The sequence below is a fragment of the Passer montanus genome, unplaced genomic scaffold (genome assembly GCF_014805655.1).
Source record: "Passer montanus isolate IOZ18808 unplaced genomic scaffold, ASM1480565v1 scaffold17, whole genome shotgun sequence".
Classification (NCBI taxonomy): Eukaryota; Metazoa; Chordata; class Aves; order Passeriformes; family Passeridae; genus Passer; species Passer montanus.
In genome coordinates this window covers 9,827,259-9,851,936 of record NW_024364270.1, presented here as the reverse complement: position 1 = coordinate 9,851,936, position 24,678 = coordinate 9,827,259, and the positions used below count along the sequence as shown (strand labels likewise).

Genomic DNA, 24,678 nt, shown 5'->3' with positions numbered 1-24,678 from the left:
ATATTGACCTGCTCTAAAGAAAGCAAAAGGAAAAGGATTCAGTAGGACTGGGAATTGTCATTCAGCTCAGTTTCTAAAAAAAGTAACATGTTTCTGACCACTGGGTTTTAAGCAGCTTCCAGAACAGATCCAAACCCAAAAACACAAGGTACAAGAAATACCCAAAACACGCAGCACACAATTAAAGCAGCAAAGAAAGTAGTTTCTCCCATTCTGGAGATAAAAAGATGCAGAATAAATTAAGATCACACAAAGTTTCATAGTAGCCCAGAGGAACAGAATCTAAATGTAGTCTCCCTGATGAGACACATCATTCACAGCTGAAAAAAACCTGGCAGAAAGAAGATAGCTGGGAAAAAAGTTGAGAAAGGCTGGAAGACTTTAATAATGGTGAAGAGGTCAATTTAACTAGTTAACTTACTGTTCCTGCAGTGGGGTAGAGTGCAGAACATTTAAGTCTCATCATTACTAACTTTTTAAAATGCTACATTTTACTTTATGATCTAAATCATAGGGACTAAAACAAAAAGGATGGGAGGGTGAGCTGTGTAGAAGGGAAAAAAAACAAAACAAACCAAACCAAACCTCCACCAATAAGCAAACCAAAAACAAATAATGGCAAAAATGCTGTAGCTTTTGCTATGTCCAAGTTAAAGGCAATGTGTCCTGTGCCACCATTTATATTTTTGAAAAGGGTTCATATTATGAAGTCAAAATGGCAAATTATCAGCCTAAATAACCTCAATGTAAGGACTGTTAGAAGATTTTCATGGAAACTGCCTTATATACTTGTGATAATCCTATTTTTTTCACCACTTCCAAAGTTATAATTTTAAATGTGCATTTCATGGTTAAACACAATTTATTTGGAACTGTCCTATAAGTGACAATTCTTATATGTTGGCCTAATTAATGACCTGATTCTGTAGATGTAAAAGTTTAATGTCAGAAGGACCAGTAAAAGGCAGACTGGATTTAAAACAGAAAGGAAGGGTAATTGCAGTATGAGTTACTTCTTCAGGAACACTCGCCTATCAAATGACAGCTTTGACATCACAGCCATTCTTTTTGCTAATTGCCGTCACCCTGTTTTTACTAGCAAAGCTATGGCAGCGGTGCTTTTCCGGAGAGGTTGTTTCCCTCCCCTAGCTTTCCATAAGCATTAACAGCACTACGAACAGCAATGTTACAGCATTGTGGTTTTCTTAATTTTGTTTAAGGTTGGTGTAGTCTGTTAGAGCATTAATGGTCTGTATGCTACAGAAGCGAGTGCCAATTTAGAAATCTAGAAAGTCTGACCAAAATAAGAAACAACCAAGAGGCCAAACTATCTAAGGTAGCTTAATACAAAATCAGTTCAAGGTTTTAAACACAGCTGCCCTTCATGAATTTGTAAGTCACAAAATCGAGGTAACATGGGCCAGATCTCCCGCTAGCCGGGCATTCCACCTATGTCTGCGGCTCCGCAGGCATGCCCCACGCTGGGAGCTCAGCCCCGCAGCCCCTAAGCCGCTGTGCCCACCGGCCGGCCCCGGAGGGTTTAACTTTCCCGTCTCGCCTGCGGCAGGCGGCCCGCTCCAGCCCCGCCGGGCCGGGGCAGGCGGGGGCGCTGCGGCTTTAAGAGCGACCCGCGCTCGGGGCCCGCGCCGCGGCCCCGCCCCGCGCAGCGCGGCCGCGCATGGGCGGCTGCGGCTCCGCGCTCTTGGCGCGGCGGATGAATCCGGGGCTCGGCAGGCCGCGCCCGGAGCGCGGGGCTCTCACGGGCCGCTCCGCCCATGGCCTCCCCACTGGTAAGGGCCCGGCCCCGGCCGCTGGCGACGGCCGCGGCAGCCAGGACGGCGGGCAGGCAGGCGAGCCGCGGCCGGAGGGTATCGCCCGGCCCCGAGGGCTGCCCGGGGCCGCCCCCGCTGGGGGATCGCTCCGGACGCCGCGCGCGGGGCGTTAGCGTCCCCCAAGGGGCGGGGGAGGGCGAGCGCGGCCGCCCCCGCCCGCAGCCTGACGGTGCGCACCCTCTCCCCAGGAGGACCCCGTCCTGATCCGGCCTTTCCGCGGCCACACGGCGGCGGTGACGGGCGTCGCCTTCGATGCGAACGCGGCGGAGATGGGTGAGTGCGGGGCCGGGCGCCGTTGGCTTTCCGGGCGGGGCAGCCCGCTCCCTCCTCCCTCTTTCCCTCCCCGGAGCCGCCCGGCGGTTCCGGCCGCAGGTCCGGGCGCGGAGGCGGGGCGGGCTCCCGCGCCCTCGGGCGGGCTAAGGAGTCTCTTCCCCTTCCTTAAGCGACAACTTTTTGAGCAAACCACAAGGCTGGAGGAGGGGTTTGTCCCGCGGAGAGAGAGGAGGAGGAGGAGGAAGTAAGTGAGGGGAGCGCCGCGGCCGGAGGGGCAGGGGCTGCTCCGTGCCTCCGCTGCCGCCCCCCTCCCCCGCGGTCCCCCTGGATCTACCGGGCCCACCGCGGAGGGCTGGCTGCAAACTCTGCCGGCGTCCCGAGCCCGAGTGCCTGCAGCCCCATCCTCCCTGGGGGCGTGGGAGAGCCGGCAGGAGTTCACGGACTCCTCTCTGCCAGCGAGCTCCTTTTAACTATCTAAGATGAGGATTCGCCTGGCGAGAAGATGGACGTGGATCCGCAAAAGCTGCATGTTTCTCGGCTTCTTAATGATCGCTTACTTTGTGGTCGAGCTGTCGGTTTCTTCCTTCGGTGTCTCCCTCGCCGGCAAGAGCATCACTAAAGGGAAATGGGAGAGGCGCTTTTCTGACGGGGCAGAAAAAGCTGTCGATTTGGCTCGTCCAGTTTATGACAAGCCTCCACCTGATCCTTATGCTCTAGGAGAATGGGGTAAACCTTCTCGTCCCCAGCTGAGTCCTGAGGAACAGAAACAGGAGGAAGAGCTGATTGAGAAGTATGCAATAAATATTTATTTAAGTGATAAAATTTCTCTCCACCGGCACATTGAAGATAATCGACTGAGTGGTTGTAAAACTAAATCTTACAACTACAGAAGACTGCCCACAACATCTGTTATAATTGCTTTCTACAATGAAGCCTGGTCAACACTGCTGCGGACGATACATAGTGTTCTTGAAACATCACCTTCAGTGCTTCTGAAAGAAATTATACTGGTGGATGACCTGAGTGATAAAGTGTATTTGAAGGCTGAACTCGAAAAATACATAAGCAGTCTGAAAAGAGTTCGCTTGATAAGAACCAACAAGCGAGAAGGATTGGTTCGTGCACGCTTGATTGGCGCTACCTTTGCTACCGGTGATGTTCTCACATTCCTAGATTGTCACTGTGAATGTGTTTCTGGCTGGCTGGAACCACTGCTCGAGAGGATTGCTGAGAATGAGACTGTTATTGTGTGTCCTGTCATTGACACCATTGACTGGAAGACATTTGAATACTACATGCAGACGGCGGAGCCCATGATTGGGGGGTTTGACTGGCGGCTGACGTTCCAGTGGCACTCGGTGCCTAAACACGAACGTCTCAGGCGCAAGTCGGATACCGACCCAATCAGATCCCCAACTATGGCTGGTGGCTTGTTTGCTGTCAGCAAGAAGTATTTTGAGTACCTGGGAACCTATGATACAGGAATGGATGTTTGGGGAGGGGAGAACTTAGAATTATCATTTAGGGTTTGGCAGTGTGGAGGCATGTTGGAAATTCATCCGTGCTCCCACGTGGGCCATGTGTTTCCAAAGCGTGCGCCCTATGCTAGACCAAATTTCCTTCAGAACACAGCACGTGCTGCTGAGGTGTGGATGGATGAGTTCAAAGATCACTTTTACAACAGAAATCCTTCAGCAAGGAAAGAAAACTATGGAGACATTTCTGAAAGAAAGATTCTTAGGGAGCGTTTGAAATGCAAGAGTTTTCACTGGTATTTAAAAAATGTATTTGCTGAGTTGCACGTACCAGAGGATCGCCCTGGCTGGCACGGTGCTATCCGCAGCAGAGGAATACCTTCAGAGTGCCTTGACTATGTCTTACAGGAACATAATCCTACCGGGTCTCACCTTTCTCTCTTTGGCTGTCATGGTCAGGGAGGCAACCAATTTTTTGAATATACATCAAATCAGGAGATTAGATTTAACTCTGTAACTGAGCTATGCGCTGAAGTCCCTGAGCGCGAAGACTTCATAGGTATGAGGAGCTGCCCAAAAGATGGATCTCCTGTCCCAGAAATTATTATCTGGCATTTCAAGGAAGATGGGACTATTTATCATCCTCATTCAGGGAAATGCCTTACTGCTTATCGTACGGCTGAGGGGCATGCTGATGTGCAAATGAGAACTTGTAATGCTGGAGATAAAAATCAGATTTGGCAATTTGAGAAATAATCACTGCTGGTAGTATGAGTTGGATGGACTGTGATCTCCCAGCTTTTTCACATGTGAGCAGATAGCAATGTTTGATCAAATACCTTGACACGTTTTCACATCTGTCTGTAGTAGTGTAGAAACTGTCTACTATGATGAACTGTATGGAAAGCAAAAGTAAATAGTGGGGTTTGGTTTCTAAAACATGGATTAGAACAGCAAATGCCTTTTATTTTTGTAAAATTTTGATCTGTTATAACTTTCCTCAGTTTTGATTATAAAACAAAGGCTTCTGAGCGGACTGAAGAGGGATTTTTTAAATCTTAAAACTATGCAGTAATCCTGCGAGATAATGTTCCATGTAAACAAAAAATTTTTACTTACAGAGGTAAAAGTTAAGGTTCTTGCAGTGGTATTAGCTATGTTGCAGATACATTATAAAATATGTATCTAACACACTCTAAGTAATGCTACAGTAGCATGTGATTGAATAGACATTGATGTGGAAAGTTGAATCTAAGCTTTGTAATGATCTGCATTTTTCTGGGAATGTACACGCTGTTAAGGGTACTATATTGTACAGAAGAATAGGAAGTTTATTCGCTAGAAGGGTTTGGTTTTACAATAGGTACAAGTACCTATTGTAAAAATCTTACCCCATGGGGCTTCGTCAGGAGCTCTCACACATTTAGAGGAGAGGGTGGTAGCAGTGCAATCAAGGACATGTTGGTGATATCACAAATGGAAGAAATAGGGATGGCTACAAGTAAGAATTTTGTTTAAAGGCAATAGAGAAGGAAAGGAATCACAAAATTGCCTTAGCTACTGTTGTTTCTTAGGTGTATATTTAATGTATACATTACTTCAGTGTAAGCTTTTCCGTGTTCAGCTCCACGTCTTATGGACACAAAAGTTATGTGATCTAGACCATGTTTGGGTTTTTTGTTGTTTTTGGTTTTCTTTTTCATTTGGTCTGTCAGCAGGGTAGAGAAAGGTAACATAGAGGAACATTTGGGCTATTTTGCTTTTTGTGTTTTAGCAACAGCTGGCATGGGTCAGCCCTAGGAAGAGTTTTGAAATAATACAGCATAAGCTGCCTGTTTCCAGTCGAAACAATACCACTGAAGACCTTGGGTAAGACTGGGAAGCTGAAGTTTCTGGCATGAGAGGAGTTGAAAAGACCAAGGACAGCTTGGAGGAAACTAAGATTTATTGGTGGTTCAAAGAATTATTTTTTAGAATGTTTTCTTTTTTCTGTTATCCTGAGTTTTTGAAGAATACTGATTCTTGAATTAGTGATCTTGATTGGTATCACTAATATGTTTTGATTGTGATTATAGATGGTAGATGTGATAGATATATTGTGTACTAGAAAAAAAATTGCATTAGTATCTGTATTTTAGTTTCATAAGATTTAAGTTGAACACTTTTCTTAATGTGTTGGGCATTCCAGCTGTTTTTATTACTCTCACTGAAGTGGTAAATGTTCTTCAGTAGCCATAGTGTAGTAAGTCTTTACATGGGGCTGGTAGGTAGAAACTTAAGCTAGTGAGCATTAGTTATCTGGACGTTTGAGGACCTTAGTGGGTATGCATTTCCTACAGGTTTTAGTAGGTAGAAGGGTTACAAAGGGACAAGTGAGACCTGATGTAGTTGAAGTTTTGCCAAAAATAGAGTAAGAGTAAGTTACAACATATTCTTAAATATTATTGTCTTGAAAGCTTTGAGAGGTTTGGGTGGAAACAGGTTGCCATAGAAGATGAACAGAAGAAAATTTGGAGCTTGGAATGAAGCATTGAATGATGCTAAAAATGCTTGCCACTGTGTGGCATGGATTCTTTTCAGACTTTAATTTATTTTTAGGCAGTTACTTGCAATTTGGTTTTTTTCCCTTTTTTATCTTCCTTTTTTCCCTAAGTTGTTTTTTTGCTGTTGTTGGTTTGTTTGTTTGTTTAAAAAAAAAGGGAACTTTGTACTACATAAGGGAAGCATTCCTGAAAAATTGCATTCCACTTTGCAGCAGGAATTCTTTTGTGTACCTGCAAGTTATGAACAATTTATCAAATTTTAAAAGGCAGCCAGTTGTTATGTACTGGGGCAATAAATTATATAAAGTATGTGCTTTTGTGAAAAGCTTTCTGTAAGCTGTTAACATTCAATAGAAATGACAGGAAGAAGGCCTAGGTTCTCTTATGTGGCAGATCATAAATAGCATGTGCAATCCATGTTTCTTCAGATGAAAGTAATTAAGTGATGTGAATACAGACTATGCAAATTTTATACAGTTAATTTTTTAGCACTTGGCAAAAACTGCTTTTTGTATAAAGAAATACCTTCAAGTTAAACCTGGCATTCAAAGTGTTCCTTATCTATTTAAGCAATAATTGTAAGTGAATCTGCCTCTGTGTTTGAAAAGTTATTCTTTCTATGTATCTGAACCTTTCCTCCTCCCTATGACCTCCCTTTCTGTTTTTGGAGTTATTTAGAAACAAACTGGGGAGAACAAAAAAACCAAAATTACTTGCCCCTAAAAAAAAAGAAGAAAAAAAAATTCAAAACCTTCCCAATGAGAATAAAAAACATGTGAATAAAAGGAGGAGGGACTAGAGAAAGAGAGAGAAAGAAAGTAGAGAAAAATAAACAACAACTTACCATTTCAATATTCTTATGCAATTATTTTTCAGTATGTACAGATTTCTGGAAATCTGAAAATCTGAATAGTTTTCTATTCTTGTTAGAATTTGAAGACTTGGTGAATGCTTGTATATATTTTAAACTACTGATTCTAAGTCACTTAAAAGAAATTGAATGTAACCTTAACACTGAATAAATGTGGAGGGCTTTGGGATTTCATTTGAAAAAATAAAATCCAGAAAATTAAACGTTGCCTAGTGTGCTGACTTGTCTCAGTTCTTTTCCTCTTGTGTACACGCATACAGAATGCAACAAAGCTGAATAATAAACTGCCAATAAGCTGAATTGATAGAAGTTATTAAAAGTTCTTCGTATTTTATCCACTGTGCTTAGAATTCCAGATTGGATTTTTTGACAGATGTTCAATTAATAATAGTTTTTCTCCAAGTAGGAAACCTTGCAATTCATTACAAAATGTGTTTACATTGTGACATTGTACTGTATCATTGAGAGCTGCAGGGTTCCTTTAAATTTGGGGGTTTGTTGGCAGTGGTAGGGTTTGAATATTCACACACCCATCACGTGCACTGTATTTCATCTGCCCTGTAATTCTTGCACTGAGTGATTAATTATATTGGAGATGCTTCAGTATTTTGAGAGATGTACATCGAGCTGTTAAAGCCTGTTTGAGGTTGTCTCTTTTGATCTTTGCACAACTTTCTTAGTCACCGCTTTGTTATTGTGGGAAATGAGAGTGAAATGGGAATTCTGTATTACAGCAACTTGTGTTCATATATTTGCATGTGTATATATAAAAATGTATACCATCAATAGTCACAATTCATAAATTGAACTTTGTTTCATTGCAAATACCACAAGATCTTTTTCATGGCATATGTGAAGCTTAGGTATCTGCTTGCACACCACTTTGCTGTAGATCTCTCAACTTGGCATTTGCATAAGGCCAATTCTTTATTTTTTGGTGTTCAGTTCTGTAATGACTCATCGGCAGAAAAGCAAATTATCCAGTGATGTGTCTGCTATATGTGGGTGTGTACAGAAGCGTTGATTTTAAAACAGAAAAGGCACTCAGGTTATAAACTGGAGTAAGTTGTATATTAGAGTCAGCTCTGTGTGAATTTTCAGCTTTCTACATTTTAGTTATATTTTTCAGTTGATCATAGTAAGGGCAAATTGTCTTTCACCTCTAATCACGGTTCTGGTTATGTTACGTATTCTCTGAGGAGCAATAGGCCTATTTGTGCTACAGCACATCCTGAAAAAATGCTTCTGGACAGTCTGTGATTTTTTTTTTTAATTTTTTTTTTTTTTCTGATCCAATATTTAAGTATTGCATAGGTGGCAGGGAGAGCAGAGGGAAAATAAGGAAGATGGCCACAGATGTCCCACAGAAGGAGAACTTCAGGTCACTGCTTCTGTCTCATTTACCTTGGGACAGCCCATCTATGAGACAGCAAACTACATGAAACCAGGCTCTGAATGAATGGTATTGTCATCTTTCTAAGAATATTTCCCTCAATTTTTAGAACTGAAAGCTGATACTGCACGGGTATTTGGTAGTTCATCAGCAATTTGTTTTAGAAGCCATCAGTCTTGTCTGTTTCACATTTCCAGCCCTATGCCTTCAAATTCTATTTTAGCTTATATTTCACTTTTTCCTTTTCGTTTTACTCCACTGTAGATCACTTTTCAGAATCAAAGGGGAAAAGGAATTCTTTCAAGTACAATTAGAAAGACCCTGCTGTAAAACAGGGTTTTGAAAAGTTGAAGTGGGGGGAAAATATCCTGTATTTCTTTTTCAAATATAGGCCTGTTGATATAGGCATAGGGATAGTCTGGTCTCACATCTTTTAGCAGAAGCTAGTCTTTTAGGAATAAAAACAGTATCTTTATAGCAAATTCATAAGGGGAATTTAATAGTTAATATTTTGTTTGAGGCTTGCCTTGTTTGAGGCTTGCCCTGACATGTGATAATAAGGAAACTCAATTTCTTTGTGCTATGTTGGTGTTTGAAAGAAACTGAGGAGAGAAAAGCCATCTTCTTCATGTACTCTTCCAACTTCCAGGAGGCTCTTGTTCTTCCTCTCCCTTTTCTCTACTAGGGTTAGGAATTTGACAACTGAGGGATGGGAGTGTGAATACCTTGTTTTATTTATGCCTGTATACTAACATTTAGCAGCGATGAAGATGATAGGATGTAGGAAAATCACATGTACCAGTTTAATTTGCTTCTCATAGTTTCCTGAAAATGGTCAAGCTCTGGTAAAAGTTAGGTTTTCCTTTTTGACTGTAGATAGTATAGTTCACCTGTAAAGTGGCTGCAAAAAACCTACCCTCAAGCATGCTCTATTTTCAGACTGGCAGCTTTGTTCTCTTTTGAACTAGACAAATGTTAGTATTATAAAATTGGTACTTAAATAGGATTATAGAATTATCATATATCAATTTTGTCACTCAAGTGTAGATATCTAAAGTGTTAGAAGTCATGTCTTCAATTTAAGTTGACATTTTTTTTGGAGTTAAACACTTGATACTTGAAACAAATTCCATCTCGGAGATCAAAATGAGATTACTGAAGAATTTGCTTATTGTTCTTAGGATTTGGTAAAACCAAATCTGGATTCATACCTACTGACATGCATGGTGTTCAGCTTTGAATATTTTGCTCTCTATCATCAAAGTACTTGTAAGCCAGTTGGCTTAGTATGTGAGAGAGCTACCTGTTAAGAATTATCCTTTACTTCTCCTAGTCTTGTGTCTTGCAACATCCTTCTGAAAGCCTGGTGTTGGCATCACTTGCTACCACACTTCTGCTTAGGCTAAGTATCCATTAAATCCTAATAACTCTTCCCTCCCATAATACCCATTAAGTTCTCTGGTGAATCTAAATCCATAGTTGTTAGCTCTGACTTTCATAAGAGCAGTGAGCAGACTCCTAATGTCTTTCACTTCTTGCAGTTACCTGCTCTGTGGATAGGCTTCTCATATTGTGGAAGCTGAAGACACAGTGCAGCGCCTACAGATTTTCGGGCCATGCGGAAGAGGTGACAAGTGTAGAGTTCTCACCAGATGGGCGGGTGCTGGCTTCAGCTTCTTGGGATCACACTGTCAGGCTGTGGATTCCTTGCATGTGAGTATAACTGAGCAGTGTTGGAGATGTGTTTCATTATTGTGCAGTGTGAATATTGGACACTTTACTCAAGTTGCTTTTTCCTTCCCACATGCCTGGGCTTTGACAGAAACAGAGACTGGGGACCATAAGCAACATGGTTCTTTATTGTATTACTTTGTTCTTTTCTGAATATTCTGTAGTTTCAAAAGAAAAATATAACAACTCAGAGGTCACAATTTCATGTGTGTAGAGCTATGCTTCTTAATACTTCTCTGGCTTAAAGATTATATTTTAATAAGGATTGCATGGCTGCACTTTATTTTGGAGAATGGGCGGGTGCTGGCTTCAGCTTCTTGGGATCACACTGTCAGGCTGTGGATTCCTTGCATGTGAGTATAACTGAGCAGTGTTGGAGATGTGTTTCATTATTGTGCAGTGTGAAAATGGACACTTTACTCAAGTTTCTTTTTCCTTCCCACATGCCTGGGCTTTGACAGAAACAGAGACTGGGGACCATAAGCAACATGGTTCTTTATTGTATTACTTTGTTCTTTTCTGAATATTCTGTAGTTTCAAAAGAAAAATATAACAACTCAGAGGTCACAATTTCATGTGTGTAGAGCTATGCTTCTTAATACTTCTCTGGCTTAAAGATTATATTTTAATAAGGATTGTATGCCTGCACTTTATTTTGGGGAGACTAGTGATGAAGAAAACAATAGTTTTTGGGAAAAAAAATTAATTTACTTGCTTTATCAGATTGTTCTTGAGTAGTAGTAATTATGAGTAATTCAGTATGATCTTAGACTGATGTTACTTGAACTTTCAAGCGTTTATAGAGTACTATATACAAAATTCTCTTTCAAATACTAATGCTAATGAGACTAAAGGCCACTTCTGCTACTTAATTGCACTGTTCTGTAAAATTGGTCATCTTAAACGCGACTTAAGGAATGTTATTTTAATAATATTTAAATAAGTAAAAAGATAATGGTGACATTAAGATTTGGCCTCTGAATACTGCTTTTTCATTTGGGTAAGACTCTAAATATGCCAACATTGATTTTTATGGGTATTTAAGCTCTTTAATATAATTGTGATTTGTGACTTGACATTTGAGGTTTTGTTTCATTTTCTTTGCTCCCCCCTTAGTCACGGAGAATCATCAGTGCTGAAAGGTCATACAGCATCTGTTCGGAGTGTGAGCTTCTCCCATGATGGCTACTCTGTAGTTTCAGCATCCAATGACAAATTAGTAAAAATATGGAGTGTTAGCTATCAGCGCCTTTTGTCTACCCTATTCCGACACACTGGTTGGGTTCGCTGTGCCAAGTAAGTATTGTTTTATTGTCTTGGTAAAGTAGAATTCCTAACAAAGGGGATTTTATATCCCAGCATAGAAATAAGAGAAGAAAAGTCTCTCACCAGTAATTAAATTTTAATAAATGAATCTTATGCACAGATGTTTTGTATAGACCTAGCTGACGTATGAAAGTTTGCTCTGTGTTAATATGTGTACATACTAAATCAGTTGCTGTCTTCATTCTACTACATTAAAGGACAAATGGGGTCTTCTGTATTTATTTTCAGTCAGCATCCTGTCTTTCCTCAGTTTTGTTTGGTTTTTTGTTGTATTATTTCCCAGCACTCATGTCTAGATTTATCATGGATTGTAGGGGTTTTCTCAACTATTCTTGGAATAGTAGTGGCATTAAAGAACGGTCATGAATCCAGATGAGTTAAACTGACATAATTGGAAAAGGTAAAAGAAATGGCCTTTGGACTGCATGTTAGGAGTCATACTCTTTAAAGACAGGACAGCTCTTCAAAGACAAGAAAAGATTGTTTGCTGATTTTTAAAATTTTTTTTTGCTTTCCTCCATATTAATAGAAAATCTGCAGCTAGGAGAGTCCCGATATAATAAGCTTCTTGAGAAAGGAGTTTAACACTAGTGAGGTGCAGACCCCTACAAAGTTTCAAAGTATCTGATTGTTAAAAAGAAAAAGAAAAGCTCTAGGAAACCACATGCGAAAATTCTTGAACAGTTTTTCAATGTCATTGTGCAGTTGCTCAATAAGTGAAATAATAATGATTGAGAAAGTTACAGACAAGTCAATTTTTCTCTTTAAAAAACTGATCTGCTAGCCTAGGAATAATTGTGAATGCTTTACCCACTATTTGTAAGTTTAGAAAGAACTCAGAGAACATAAATATAGGTTAACATTGAACACAAGATTCTACCGTGTCCTCCTTTGTCTTTTTACCTGTAGTTTTTTTATAATAATCTCTGTCATCTGAAGCGACATCCTGAGGTTGCTTTCCTCCAGCCCCCTCTCCTCTTGCTTATGGCTCTGTTTTTAATTGTAGTTGACTGTGAAATGGGCTAGAGTGGAATAGGGGGAGAAGCTTTTCTTTTCAGTTCTATTAATCCATGAGAAATACTAGAAGTTCAAATGTCCTTTAAATGCTGTGCATCCTTATTTCAAACAGGCTTCCTTGGTTCTGCTGTTTTGCTGCTTATGTCTCTAATGCTAATCTAGGCAGAATCAGCTCTTAAGTAATGTATACACTTGTGTGTTCAAGATTTTCACCTGATGGAAGAATAATAGCATCCTGTGGTGAGGACAAATCTATTAACATCTGGGATACAAGAAATAAAATTTGTGTTAATACCTTCTCAGATTATGAAGGGTAAGTTTTATAGAAAAAAAGAAATGTAATAATGTAATTTTATGGCATTAATTTAATGTTCTGTGGTATTAACATCTATATATGTTAAATCTGAAAACATCAGAATTCTACAACCTATGTCAACTAAAATGATTCATATAATGTTTTTCTAAAGAGGTTAAGTGGCTGCATTTATACAGCTGTTTTCCAGCAATCAAAAGATAATCCAAACAGACGTGAGATTATTCTTGGATTTTGGAATGTTTCCATGTTTTCCCTCAATTTTGATAATTCTATTTGATATTGGATGCTTCAACAAGAAGAAAGCTTGAAGAGTTTTCCACCTGTTGATGAAAAGAGTATTTTGTTACTTTCAGTGATCTGACTTTTTTAAGTTTAAAAAATACTTGCTTTTACGTATATGCAGTTTTCTTAAACATCTTGGATCCAGAGCATTAGTTAAGAAGTCAGTGGAATATTTATCTTGTAGATGTGCTTTGCTGATTTCGTGGCTGCCTTCATCCTTTTCGAGTCCAAAGTATTGTCAGTTCTTAGACAAAATTATTTTATTGGTTGCTTACAAACTCTTTGCAGTACTATCTTCCAGGAACTTTGTACTCTAGCACAAACTCTGAAGGTTTGACTTGGATCAATTATACTGTATTTTCAACAAAAGTGAGATTATGATTTCTAACGTACATCTTGTTTTCTTATGCTTATTTCAGTTACTTGAAATGCCTTAATTGTGTTGCCATACATGTAGATTTCACACCAGTTTGTGGCAGCTCAGTGTTAATATTGTGGGCTTTCTATATGTACAAACACCTAAATATTTCTGTGGAAACACATTCTAAATCTGTTTTCATTAACTATATTTAGATTTCCAGCTTATGTGGATTTCAACCCAAGTGGAATATGTATAGCTTCTGCAGGTTCCAATAACACAGTGAAACTATGGGATATTAGAACAAACAAGCTACTGCAGCATTTCAAAGGTAAAAACAATGTAGTGTGTTTTATTTTCTTTACAGTGGGACTCTTTGCAATGAAATGTGATTTATTAAGAGTATTACTGGGGAAAGTTGACAAGTCATATTGACATGTTGTAAGTATCTTTTTGTAGTCTAGCAATCTCAAGAATCCAGTCTGAATTGTTTTTATTTCTTTGCTTCTCTTAATTTTTAGAACTAAGCAAATACTCTGACGAGTCTTCTATGCCTCAGCACTTTTGTTGTTTTCCCTTAAATGAAGTAGTACTTTGGGAAGTAGAAAAGAGCAAAGAAATAAAGTGTACATAGCCTCTTAGTAGACATCTACAGCTTTTGAATATTGTCTTCTGTAAATCAGTTCACAGAGCAGGGGTTAATTGTATATCATTCCATCCTTCTGGTAACTACCTCATCACTGCTTCTTCTGACGGTACCCTTAAGATTCTGGACCTCTTAGGAGAAAGACTTATTTACACTCTTCATGGACACAAGGTATACACAATAATCCTCTTTAAATGGAGATCTTAATAGGTTGTTCAGTATCTTTACAAAGGGAAAGTAACATTTATGCCATTGTGTCTTTTATCTTGCAACTTGCAGATGAAATTTAGTGGACACCAAGGTGTTGTGTTAATGCACTTTGTCACAAGTGCTTAAGGAAATGCATCAGTTTTTACCTGTAACCATGCTTTTTATCTGTCAACATTACACACTTGATGTTAAGTAAAAGCTGTGTTCTGAATTCATTAATAATTCACTTGACTTTCAAAATCATGTTATTTGGCACTTCAGTATTGAAAAACTATTGTCCATTGAAAAGCAGTGTTTTCTAAGGAGGGGGAGGCTTACAGAGGATAACTTTTGTGAAGGATGGCAGCATTTCCTCATTTCCCTCTTAATGCCAAACAAACCCTATTTTTGATAATAAATCTTCAAACATATTGCCTTGAGTAATGTAATATATATTTTGCAATTTTTCATTTCAAAGCTGGAGTATAAAATCTAAGGATAATGCCACTATTTTCCTAGCATAGATTGTTGTAGTTGTAATGTAGCATCTTACTAAAATGTGCAATATTAACTTTTCGATCGAGTTTTGCAGAAATTTCACTACAGTAAAATTGTTCCTTATTTTATTAAAATTGAAAAATCTATTACATTAGGTAATGGCATCGGTGTTTTTCTCTGTACTAAAATATCATAATTACAGTAATAGCCTAATTTTACTGTGTGCTGTTTGTTTTCCAGGGACCTGTACTTTGTGTGGCTTTTTCAAAAGGTGGTGAAAAGTTTGCCTCAGGTGGAGTGGATGCTCAGGTTTGTGGTATTGTTTCCTTAAATGAAATGTCTTTGTTACAGTGGATGGGAGTTAAATATAGTATGTCACAATAACTTGTTAATTACTCACACGCATTCTGTCTACTTGTGTGTTATGTAGACTTTCCATTGGATGTTGTGATGAGGAGAAGACTAACCACATCTATTTCACATATTAAAATAAATGAATGGTTTTTTTAATGGTTTTTAACTAAGAATATTTAAAGTGTTGCAATTCAGTGCCAATGAAGTAGTTATGTTGCAATTAATATTAAGTGGCACCTGCTTTGTTAGGTTTTCACTGCCTTTAAAGTCCTTATTCTGTAATTGTAGGTATTAAGTTGTATTACTGGGAAAACTTTGGTTAAAATTGGGAAAAAGAACCCCTGGTGTTACCTTTACTAATTTGCTTTGTTGAAACAGTAAAGTACTAGATTTTATAAAGGGAAGAAGATTCATTTGAGCATTTAAAAAATATTAAACAGTAACTCTTATAATTAATCTCTATCTGCTGTAATAAATTTCATAATTAAGAACCAATACTATCAAGCTTGGAATCATCTCTATCAGGTCTATAAAGTTTCCAAAAAGAAAGAAATTTTGTAGCACAAGATTTAAATTTTCAGTCTGAAATGTTCCTTAGTTGTCTTTTTCATTTTTTCCTTTTACAAAAAGCTGAAAGCTCAATGTAGGTATAAAAAGCTATGCTGTTTAAATTAAGATCTTTTGAGTTTACCATAATTCATGGCTATATTCTGTTTTGTGGACTTTGAAATAAATTCCAGCTAGTAGCAGAGATGGTCTTGGGAAATAAAAAAAAAATTGCTTTCTTTCACAAAGTACGAAGTACTGCCAAGGCTTGAAGTTATTGGAAAAGTGAAAATGTTATCAAACATGTAATAGTAATTTTACAAGCAGAAAAAACCCACAAAAGCCAACTGAGGATGGGGGAAAGATTTATTTCTTGACCCACTAGTATGAACTTTGATTTTCCATACTGAAGTTTTAAATAAGATTTTAAGTTCCAAAATGCAACTTAGTCCTACATGATTCTGAATTGTTGACCTTACCTTTTGGTCTTTATTTTGAGTTTTATGACTGTTGGTATATTATACTTAACTTGAGAGGAGCAAAAGTGCATGTATTCACGTGACAGAAGATTAATCTGAGAAGCTCTGCTGAAGGCAAGGACTTAGAGTATTAAGCCTTTTACAGCCTCCCCATTGAATGCCAACACATCCTGGGAATGCCTGTCTTACTTCAAAGTTCTTTGACTTCAGAGCCCTCTGAATGACATGTGTGCTCAGCACAGTCATGTCATTGCTTTTTTCCTGCCCTGATTTTCTGTTGTAAAGCTTCTGGGGCATGAGAGTGTGGAGAAAGTAGCTAAAAATTTATGTCTTATGTTCCTCAGCAGTTTGATATAGGGGGTTCATGCAGAAATATATGAGAGGGAAGATCCAGTTTCATCAGGAAACACTTCCTTAGTTAAATGTTGAATTTAAAAAGTAGTCATAGCAGATCTAATAACTGTTCAAATGACCTTAAAAATGGGCCTTCCTGTGTTTGTTGAAGTTTTTCCCTTTGTTTTATGAGAGTTTTGCTGGGAGAGGAGTATTTATTTTGTTGCAACTTTCACTTTTCTAAGTTTTAAAATGTTGGGTAACTACCAAGGTGTATATCTTTATCTATAACTTTATTCTTCAATGTCCATTTTCTTTTGGTGTATACACACGTACTTCTCAAACATCCCGTTTTGCTGATCTGTCCACAGCCTTCTTCCAGGTGTGCCAGGAGGATGCTTGTGGGACTTCTTCTCAACTCGCTGTGATTATTGTTTACTGTAATTGTAGGGTGTATTTGTTGGAAAAATTCTGCTGGCAATGTCATGCTTATGAGGAGAGGCTGGCCATAAGAGTATCATCTTCTACCCCTCATGCAGTACCCAAAATATATTGTCTGTTCCACAGCATGCACTGGAGGCAGCTGATGCACTCTAAGTTTATGGAAGATTGCTTCCTTCGTACATATATTATTTCAAGACATTTTCAGTCAGCAGATCATTCCGTACCTTTCATAAAAGAAGGAAAACCAGTATCTCTGCTTCTTGTTTCAAGTTTCTGGTTGGTGTAGAACCAGCTGACAATGTTGTTCAGAAGCAGGTTAAATATTTGAGACAAACACTGGATACTTTTGTTTCTTTCTATTTGCTTCATTCCTCAAACAAAAAAGATCTCAAAGTGTAGCATTTTGTCATGTTCCTCACGTTTTTGGCTGTATGTGCACATTGCAATTTATTTCATTAACCTGTTGCCATGGAAAACATAAAGCCTTTTATGTGAAAGAGCAAAGTTATACCTATTTGTTTGGAAAGTAGTAGCCTATGTGGAATATTCATAAGACTGTACCTCTGTACAGATACCTCTGTATCTATGACCTTCTGCATTTGGTCATTGTGTGGCTTGTATATGGTTTCTACCTAGAACATAGTTAGACAAAGTTCAGAAAAGAGATTCCTGTTGCTAAAACACTGGAACCAGGTGTTTTAGAGTTCCGTGGAACTCTCTCATTTCTTATTCCTTCAAACTTTCTTATTAGACCTGCAAGCCTTTATAGGGGGCAGAAATTTAACAGTATATGATCCCTTAATCTGGCAAAAAAGTAATTTGGGACAGTTCAGTGGCACAGGAGTTTATTTTGTTTTGTGATTATAGATGTGTTTTAGAGGTTATTTTTTTAATAGATTGAACCACATCTTTTAAATTTGAAGTAAAGATACTCTAGGGAAGTGCCTGTGATGCAGTAGAGATTGGACAAAGACATCACTGCAGTATTGTTATGATGCAGTTATCTACTAGTAATAGCAGACTTTACTGAATAGTTAGGTTTTGAGCACTGAATAGCCTTCAAGTAGTTACTGATATGAAGATTTCTTGTAGGTATTACTATGGAAAACCAACTTTGATACTTTGGATTACGAAGAAGTTCTCGAACACAATTTTAGAAGGACACATCTTGATGATCCTCCTCATCTTCTTGATGTTTACCCAAGGTCACCTCACTTACATGATGAACAGTGTGAATCAGTTGAGGTGAGTGCAATAAATTGTCTAATATAGGAAACAAGAAGCTTCTGTGAACACTGTCTGACATTTATAGTTAAATATGTTTTATGTGTACCAGGGAGCTTGTTATTGTTATGTATAATACTTTTGAAGCAACCATAATTTATAAATCCTCCTTAGGGTTACTAGGCAAGCCGATGCTGGCAGGTTTATGCTGAAATTACTTTCATGCTTCTTCTGTGTCTATACATCTCATTCAAGCAAAACATAGTGATAATCTGGTTTCTGAAATAGCACTGCAAGTGTTGCAGTAGGTATCTGAATTTCCAATGAGCTTTACAATACTCATCAAAATATATAAGGACAACAAAATGGTGATATTACTGAAAGTCCGATACTTGCTTATCACAAGCTGTCCTTTTTTCCAAGACCTTTAGGTATTGTGAGTAGGTCTTGATACCTATCTAAAAGACTTTCTAGGCTAGCAGTGTGTTTTACAGCACTATGTAGTCTGATTTCCTGATACTTCATTCTTGAGCTACTTTCCTGTCAAACTATCTACTGGCATCTATTGAAAGTGTTGGAAATCAGGGAATCAAAGTGCAATGTCAAATGTTCTGTGTCAGTGTTAGGAAAAATCTTGTGTTTATCATATAGTCTGAAAGTTATGCTCAATAGGTAAACAGTACTGTGCCTTCAATGAGGCTGTATTTTATTTTTTTTTAATCTGTATTTTTGACAGTCCCTGATAGAGCTGGCTGGCTTCTGCACGGCAATTACCTGTATTTTCTTCTCTTTTTTGATAGTCTCCAGGTGCCTCTAGTGTTGAAGAATTTACCTGGGATAAATCTAGAACAGCAATCAGAACTTTCTGATTGCTGTAATATGCTACCAGAGTACTATAGAAATTCACCATTGCCTGTTTGCCTCTGTAGAAAACATAGATACTGCTGCCATGGCATTTGTTTCCTGCTCAGAGTTTTAAAACATTGACATTTGGGGATATTGAGCTTTTTTTTTTTTTTGGGTGGGTGGGTGTGTTTGCAATATGAATACATGCAAATGAGTGGTGCAGAGATTGAGAACATTTGCTGGAGGAAGAGAACTGTGGCAAAATAAGATTTCTTCTGTGCCTGCTTCTATTGCCAAGTCGGATGTGAAGCTTTCTAATGCTTAGCATTTTGGTCAGAACAGGATGACTGCATCCTGTTCTGACCAAAAGCTTCATAAATGAACAAGCTGCACAAACAAACTTCTGTGCTGGGCTTTCCTATTTGTTGTACAGTAAATGAATGAAGTTCAGTTTACTGGTACCAGCCTTCAGTATAGTTGGTCAGTGCCAGAACAAACTCAATCACAGCATTTGCCAGCAGATCCAAGCCAGTCTTGCTGGAGCAACATTTTGCTTCAAGACCATTCAAATTGCACCCAGTTATAACATGTACTAAACAAACACAGTGGCTTATAGCTGTAGAGGTCCATTGTCTTCTTTTCAGGTCAACATTTCCAGACCTCTGGTGTTTACATGCCTGCTAGAGATGTGAATATACTCTAAACCAAGTTTTCAATTTTTTTTTTTTCCTTGTTCCTGGTCCTGGGTAATTGAGAAGCTCTGGAAAAGCATTGATGAGCTCAGGCTAAAGTTAAACTAAGGCTAGGAAGCCTCATTATCAATACCAAAAAGTCTCATCAAGGAAAGTCAGTAGCTGAATGTCAAGAAAGTCTTTACTAGTTAGCTTTGACAGATTTAACTTATCTTTATGTCTGCATTTATTAATGGTTGCAGCATTTGTAGCAGCTGATAGGCTCCTGGGCTGCTCCATAGTAGTGAAAGAGCTCTATGGCTTTTTTATAGCAAAGTTTTGGACTCTTTGTGTTGTATTTCTGGCTTGATTTCAGGATTTTAACAAGAGTTGCTGTATTTAGTTTTCTATTAACATCATATTGTCACTAGAATATCTTTCTCTCAAGTAAACATATAGTATATTATATTCTTTGAGACAAAACAGTGTCTGACAGTTTCAACAAAACATTATTGTAATATATATATATATATCCATATTGTAAATTAAATAATATAGTAATAGTGATTAGAATCACTTTTGCAGCTAATTTTTAAAATTAATGTAATGGCATAATAATTGAGATGGTGTTAAGGTGAAATCACATTTTGTCACTCCATTTGTCTTTTCTTGTTTTTATGGCTCCTCCTGTCTGTCTCAACAAAAATTGTGCGATTTTTGTTGTGATGAGGAAAAATAGACCTCACCAACTGCAACAAAACCATAATTTATACAGACAGAACTGGTATCAGGTTACTACCAGCAGTAACACGCTTCAGTTAGCATACACTAATTCTTAGGTAGCACTGTGCTTGAAATTTTTCAGTGCTCCATCTTCTTAACTATTTCCTCTTATAACTGAGAAAAACCATAATGTCTAGGCTTGCTGTGCTGTACTCTGGAGAAGGAAAAAAAGAAAAAAAAGTGGTTTTGTCCTTTTTCAGTTAAAACTTTTTTTTTTTTCACATGCCAACCTCTTTCTAAGCCAGAGGAAATACAGAGAATTCTAGCATTAGGCTGTTCCACTGCAATCCTACCCTCATCTTTCAATGGCTCGTCATGTTTCCAGTATATAAGAGAAAAGAGAAATGGAATCACAGGCATGTCAGAGGGAGCTTCTAGAGATCATATATTCTTCCTATCAGTGGTACATCAGTTCAACTGTGTCTGTTAGGGGGTCTTGAAGAGGTTTGGAGATTCCCCTATCTCTCTGTGTGATCTATTCCACTACAGCATGGCAGTTGTAATGATATGTTTTCCTATTATCTCATACTACACCTCAGATAATATACAGAACTGCTTCCTTTCTTATTTTACTCCTTTCTCATCATATTTCTATGTGACCATGGTAAGATAATTCATCTTAACTAAACAGAAGTAACAGTATTCTATGAGACTTGGGGACATATAGAAGAGATACAGGCAGGCAGAGGAGGCAGTTTGGAGATGGGATTTTTCGAAGTATCAGTGACTGTTAAGGTTTGCTACAAGCCAATACAATGTCATCTAAGTGCTTGAGATATGTTGTAATACATTGCCTTGAGTTATGCTCAGCTGGTTTAGTCACCTCTACAACAGGACTGAAGAGGGATTGCCTTAGGATAAAATTAAAGGTGTTACAACACAAAAAGTTCAACAGATGTACAGGCAAAACTCAAGAGGAAAGTAATTTGCCCCCTATTTTTAAGAATTCCTAATGTTTCACACCTTTCCTTTTTTACAGCTCTTGGTTACCTATTGCTTCTCTATCCCTGCTTGTCTCAGTGTGGCAAAGTCCCTGTAGTTCCAGAACTATATTCTGGGCGAATAGTATACACAAAAATGGAGCTGGCTTAGAATTTATTCAGCTGGGATCAGAGGCACAGTTGCAATGTTTCCACACATCACCTGTTAGAAATGCTGTTTTGAATAAAGCAGCTGGCACAAAGGCATTAAGAATTGCGCTATTCTGCCTTCAGGATATTGACAGAAAGATGACGCTTGAGTGAATTTGTCTTTTCTGATTACTTTTTCTTATTCACTCTTCAAAGTTATACATTGATCCAGTAAAATTTCAGAAACCTTCCCTATTTTGTTTTCTCTCTACCTACCTATTTTTGAGGCATAATTAACTTTTACAAGAAAATCATTGGTTGTATCTTCTCAGCCCAGCAGTAGCCTGAATTTTAATGCATTGTTGAATTTCATGTTCTTGAATTGCAAAACTTTATAATTGTTCTCCAACTGCACTCATTGATGTGATTCTTGAATATTCAAGTAAGTAGAGCTTTCATGCTTAAAATAATTTAAATTTTTCAGACAACTTGGAAATGTAAATAAATTATTTGTTCTCTAAAGGTGCCTATTTTTTTCTGTTGGTCACAGAGATAATCTTAGGTGATTACCAGCTGAAACACAGGTGTCTAGCAGTATGTCTAAATTTAGCTGAGATAAATCCCAGTAGTTGTCTCTGTTTGACATAAGGACCTTGTGAAGTTGTTTGAAAATAGTACTTTAATCAGTTATGTAATTTTAGTGAAATATACTAAAAACTGCATTCCACTTGGTGAGAATTGTATTTCTGAATTTGCCATGTTTGTAGTAATTGACCTTTCATGTTCTAAAGACTTCTTTAAAATAAATAAATTTTTTTAAAACAGCTTTGATGTTTGAACATACTAAGGTGCATAGAGTTTATCTCTTGTGCACAAAGAGCTTTTATTGATTTAATTTTCAGTGTATTTTCAGTAATAAATATTTTCTCAGATGAAAGAAATTCAAGTATACACTAGGTGGCAGTAGAAAAAAGATTATATGGCTTGCTTGGTTTGAGGGCCCCAGTCTAGAACAAATAACAGTGTTTAGTTAAAACATTTGTCAAATTGAAAGCTAATTTTCTCTTGTTGTGTTTGGAGATACTATTTCACAAGTAGCTAAATCACTTTCCTAAGAAATACTTTGTGAGTCATTTAAAACTCCCTGTTTTATTTTTATTAACTTTATTTTTCTAATTCACAAAAGATTCTGTAGAAACCTTCCCTTCAAATATATTTTATTGTACTATGGATTAAAATGTGATAATTGTAAATTGTATTATCATATTAGAAGATGATATTGAAAATAATTAGGTATCAGTTTACCAGGTAATTAAAGCAAGGCTTTGAAAGAGTGTTTTTGAAAACCTGTAATATGTGACAGTGCTCCCTATCTTGCATTTTAATGTTCTGTTTTTTCTGTCTTGTTTCTTAAAGTTAAATCTTTTCAAAGTCTTCCTTTGAAGATTTCCCTTGGTAAGATTATTTTACAGCAAACCACATCACCTTGTCAGGAAATGTCAAGTAATTTGAAACTTTTACATTTAGCTTTATTCCATTACCTCATTCATTTTTAGTGCAATATTAAACACTAATATTTGTATGAAGGACTACAGCCTTTATATTTTTGTGCATTTTTAAACACCTTTTGGATGCTATTTCTGACTAGTTGCTTAATAATTTTATATTTAATTATTTTAGTATGGCTTAGGACAGTTCCTCCACTCTCAATCAGTGTTTACAGTGGCTTCATCCTCCCCTTATCACTGATAAAGCAATAAGAAGTATACTCAGAAGAACTTTCCTTCTAGCTCCAGGATGTGACACTTCTACAAAAAGAACATTTTTCTAAACTTAATACCATGTATTTACTTACCAACCTGTATTTATTTACCAACCTGTATCAAGAATTTAACTCATTCTGCAATATCTCCATGTATGCAACAAAAAGATACTATCTCAAAGAAGATGTTTCAGGAACTATCAGTGATAATACTACAGTAGTTCCTCCACATTAGAGTACTGATAGGTCGTAGGCATCTACTGGCATCTACTGTCCCTCTGCTGCAGAATCCTGCAGATGCACTGTCCTCTCTTCAGTGCCCAAATGATGCATGTCAGAAACTGACTTTAGTCTTACCTGCCCATAGTATGATTGGCACTTGGATAAAGCATTAATTATATTTATTGTAGGGCTGACAATGTCAGAAGCAGCTGACCCTGATTATCCTAGGCACTGAACAAATCTGTGGACAGTTGCCTGTGTAATCTCAATGGACATATGTATAGAGTCAAAACAGTAAAATTTGCACTTCCTTTCCTGCTCACCTTAATAGTGAAAAAGTGTTAAGCAATACTGTATTCAGAGGAGGTTTTGATTAACCATGTTTCTGCAGAGAAGATGCTAAAGGAGAAGTCCAGTTAAAATGGTTGAATTTTCAGCTAAATAGAAGGTTATTACATAGACCATGTTACCTGGCTTTGGTTCTCCTCACTCCCTTTCTTTCCTCCAAGTCTATTTGACAAAATTTAAAGAAAACAAGACTTGATCCTAATGTCTACAAATGAGGGAGAATTATAAGTGTTCAGTTGTGATGACTGTGTCACAGCTAAATGGGTTTTCCTGATTGTCCCTGAGTCCCTGCTCAATCTTGCGTATGCACCTGTAATTAGAAAACAGAAAAAAAGATCATAGATGAAGAATGGCTATTAATTCCAGATATAAGATTGTATTCTAGCTACTTTACAAACATGTCTCTGACCTAAAGGTCTTTATAGTGATGTATGGACATCAGGGATTGTTCCTTGTGAAAGTAGCACTGAAGCAGTTACTGAGTGAGCAGCTCTGGCTGAACCAGAGTTTTGACAGTCTTCAGGTGAAATAGTAGGATCCTAAGAAGTCAAAATCGCCCTTGTAACTAAGAAACTTTCAGTGACTAGACTTAACCCTGTCACTAGGCAAGTGTGAGCTTTGAGGGTTCTGGGATTTTTTTTTTCTGCTTTCAATAAAGCAGAATTAATACTGTCTCTGGATTGCTGATGATATTGCATCAGACTTCTTGGTGATTTGAAAGCCATCTAGTCTTTCTGTAAATTTTGCCAGTTCATAAAATATTAAGAATAGTACTTCCATGCATCATTCTGAGAAGGCAAACATCTTAGGCTGTGATACACCTAGATAATATAATGCTAGGGATAA

The 24,678-nt window shown here is 37.9% G+C and overlaps 2 protein-coding genes across 5 annotated transcripts in view; both read left to right on the top strand.

Moving 5' to 3' along the window:
- Nucleotides 1-1,647: 1,647 nt before the first annotated feature.
- The window catches only part of POC1B (POC1 centriolar protein B), a 45,268-nt gene continuing 22,237 nt past the window's right edge, over nucleotides 1,648-24,678 (top strand). For 3 of the 4 annotated variants that reach the window (XR_005626976.1, XR_005626974.1, XR_005626975.1), the window contains exons 1-9: nucleotides 1,648-1,790; nucleotides 2,021-2,105; nucleotides 9,929-10,100; nucleotides 11,235-11,414; nucleotides 12,667-12,774; nucleotides 13,633-13,748; nucleotides 14,101-14,234; nucleotides 14,991-15,059; nucleotides 17,999-18,151. Coding sequence is in view for 1 of the 4 variants with exons in the window: in XM_039704080.1 (XP_039560014.1) it covers nucleotides 1,776-1,790; nucleotides 2,021-2,105; nucleotides 9,929-10,100; nucleotides 11,235-11,414; nucleotides 12,667-12,774; nucleotides 13,633-13,748; nucleotides 14,101-14,234; nucleotides 14,991-15,059; nucleotides 17,999-18,151 (1,032 nt within the window). In the remaining 3 variants the exon portion in view is untranslated. The remainder of the gene's footprint in view (nucleotides 1,791-2,020; nucleotides 2,106-9,928; nucleotides 10,101-11,234; nucleotides 11,415-12,666; nucleotides 12,775-13,632; nucleotides 13,749-14,100; nucleotides 14,235-14,990; nucleotides 15,060-17,998; nucleotides 18,152-24,678) is intronic. The other variant, XM_039704080.1, reaches the window with a different exon arrangement.
- On the top strand, nucleotides 2,027-4,908 carry GALNT4 (polypeptide N-acetylgalactosaminyltransferase 4). The gene is made up of 2 exons (XM_039704079.1): nucleotides 2,027-2,105; nucleotides 2,276-4,908. Exon 2 carries the CDS (start codon nucleotides 2,585-2,587, stop codon nucleotides 4,334-4,336), a length of 1,752 nt encoding a protein of 583 aa, XP_039560013.1. The 5' UTR covers nucleotides 2,027-2,105; nucleotides 2,276-2,584; the 3' UTR covers nucleotides 4,337-4,908.

Bases quoted from the DNA above. Each gene is read 5' to 3' on its own strand.
- GALNT4 (XM_039704079.1), top strand. From the start codon at position 2,585: ATGAGGATTCGCCTGGCGAGAAGATGGACGTGGATCCGCAAAAGCTGC.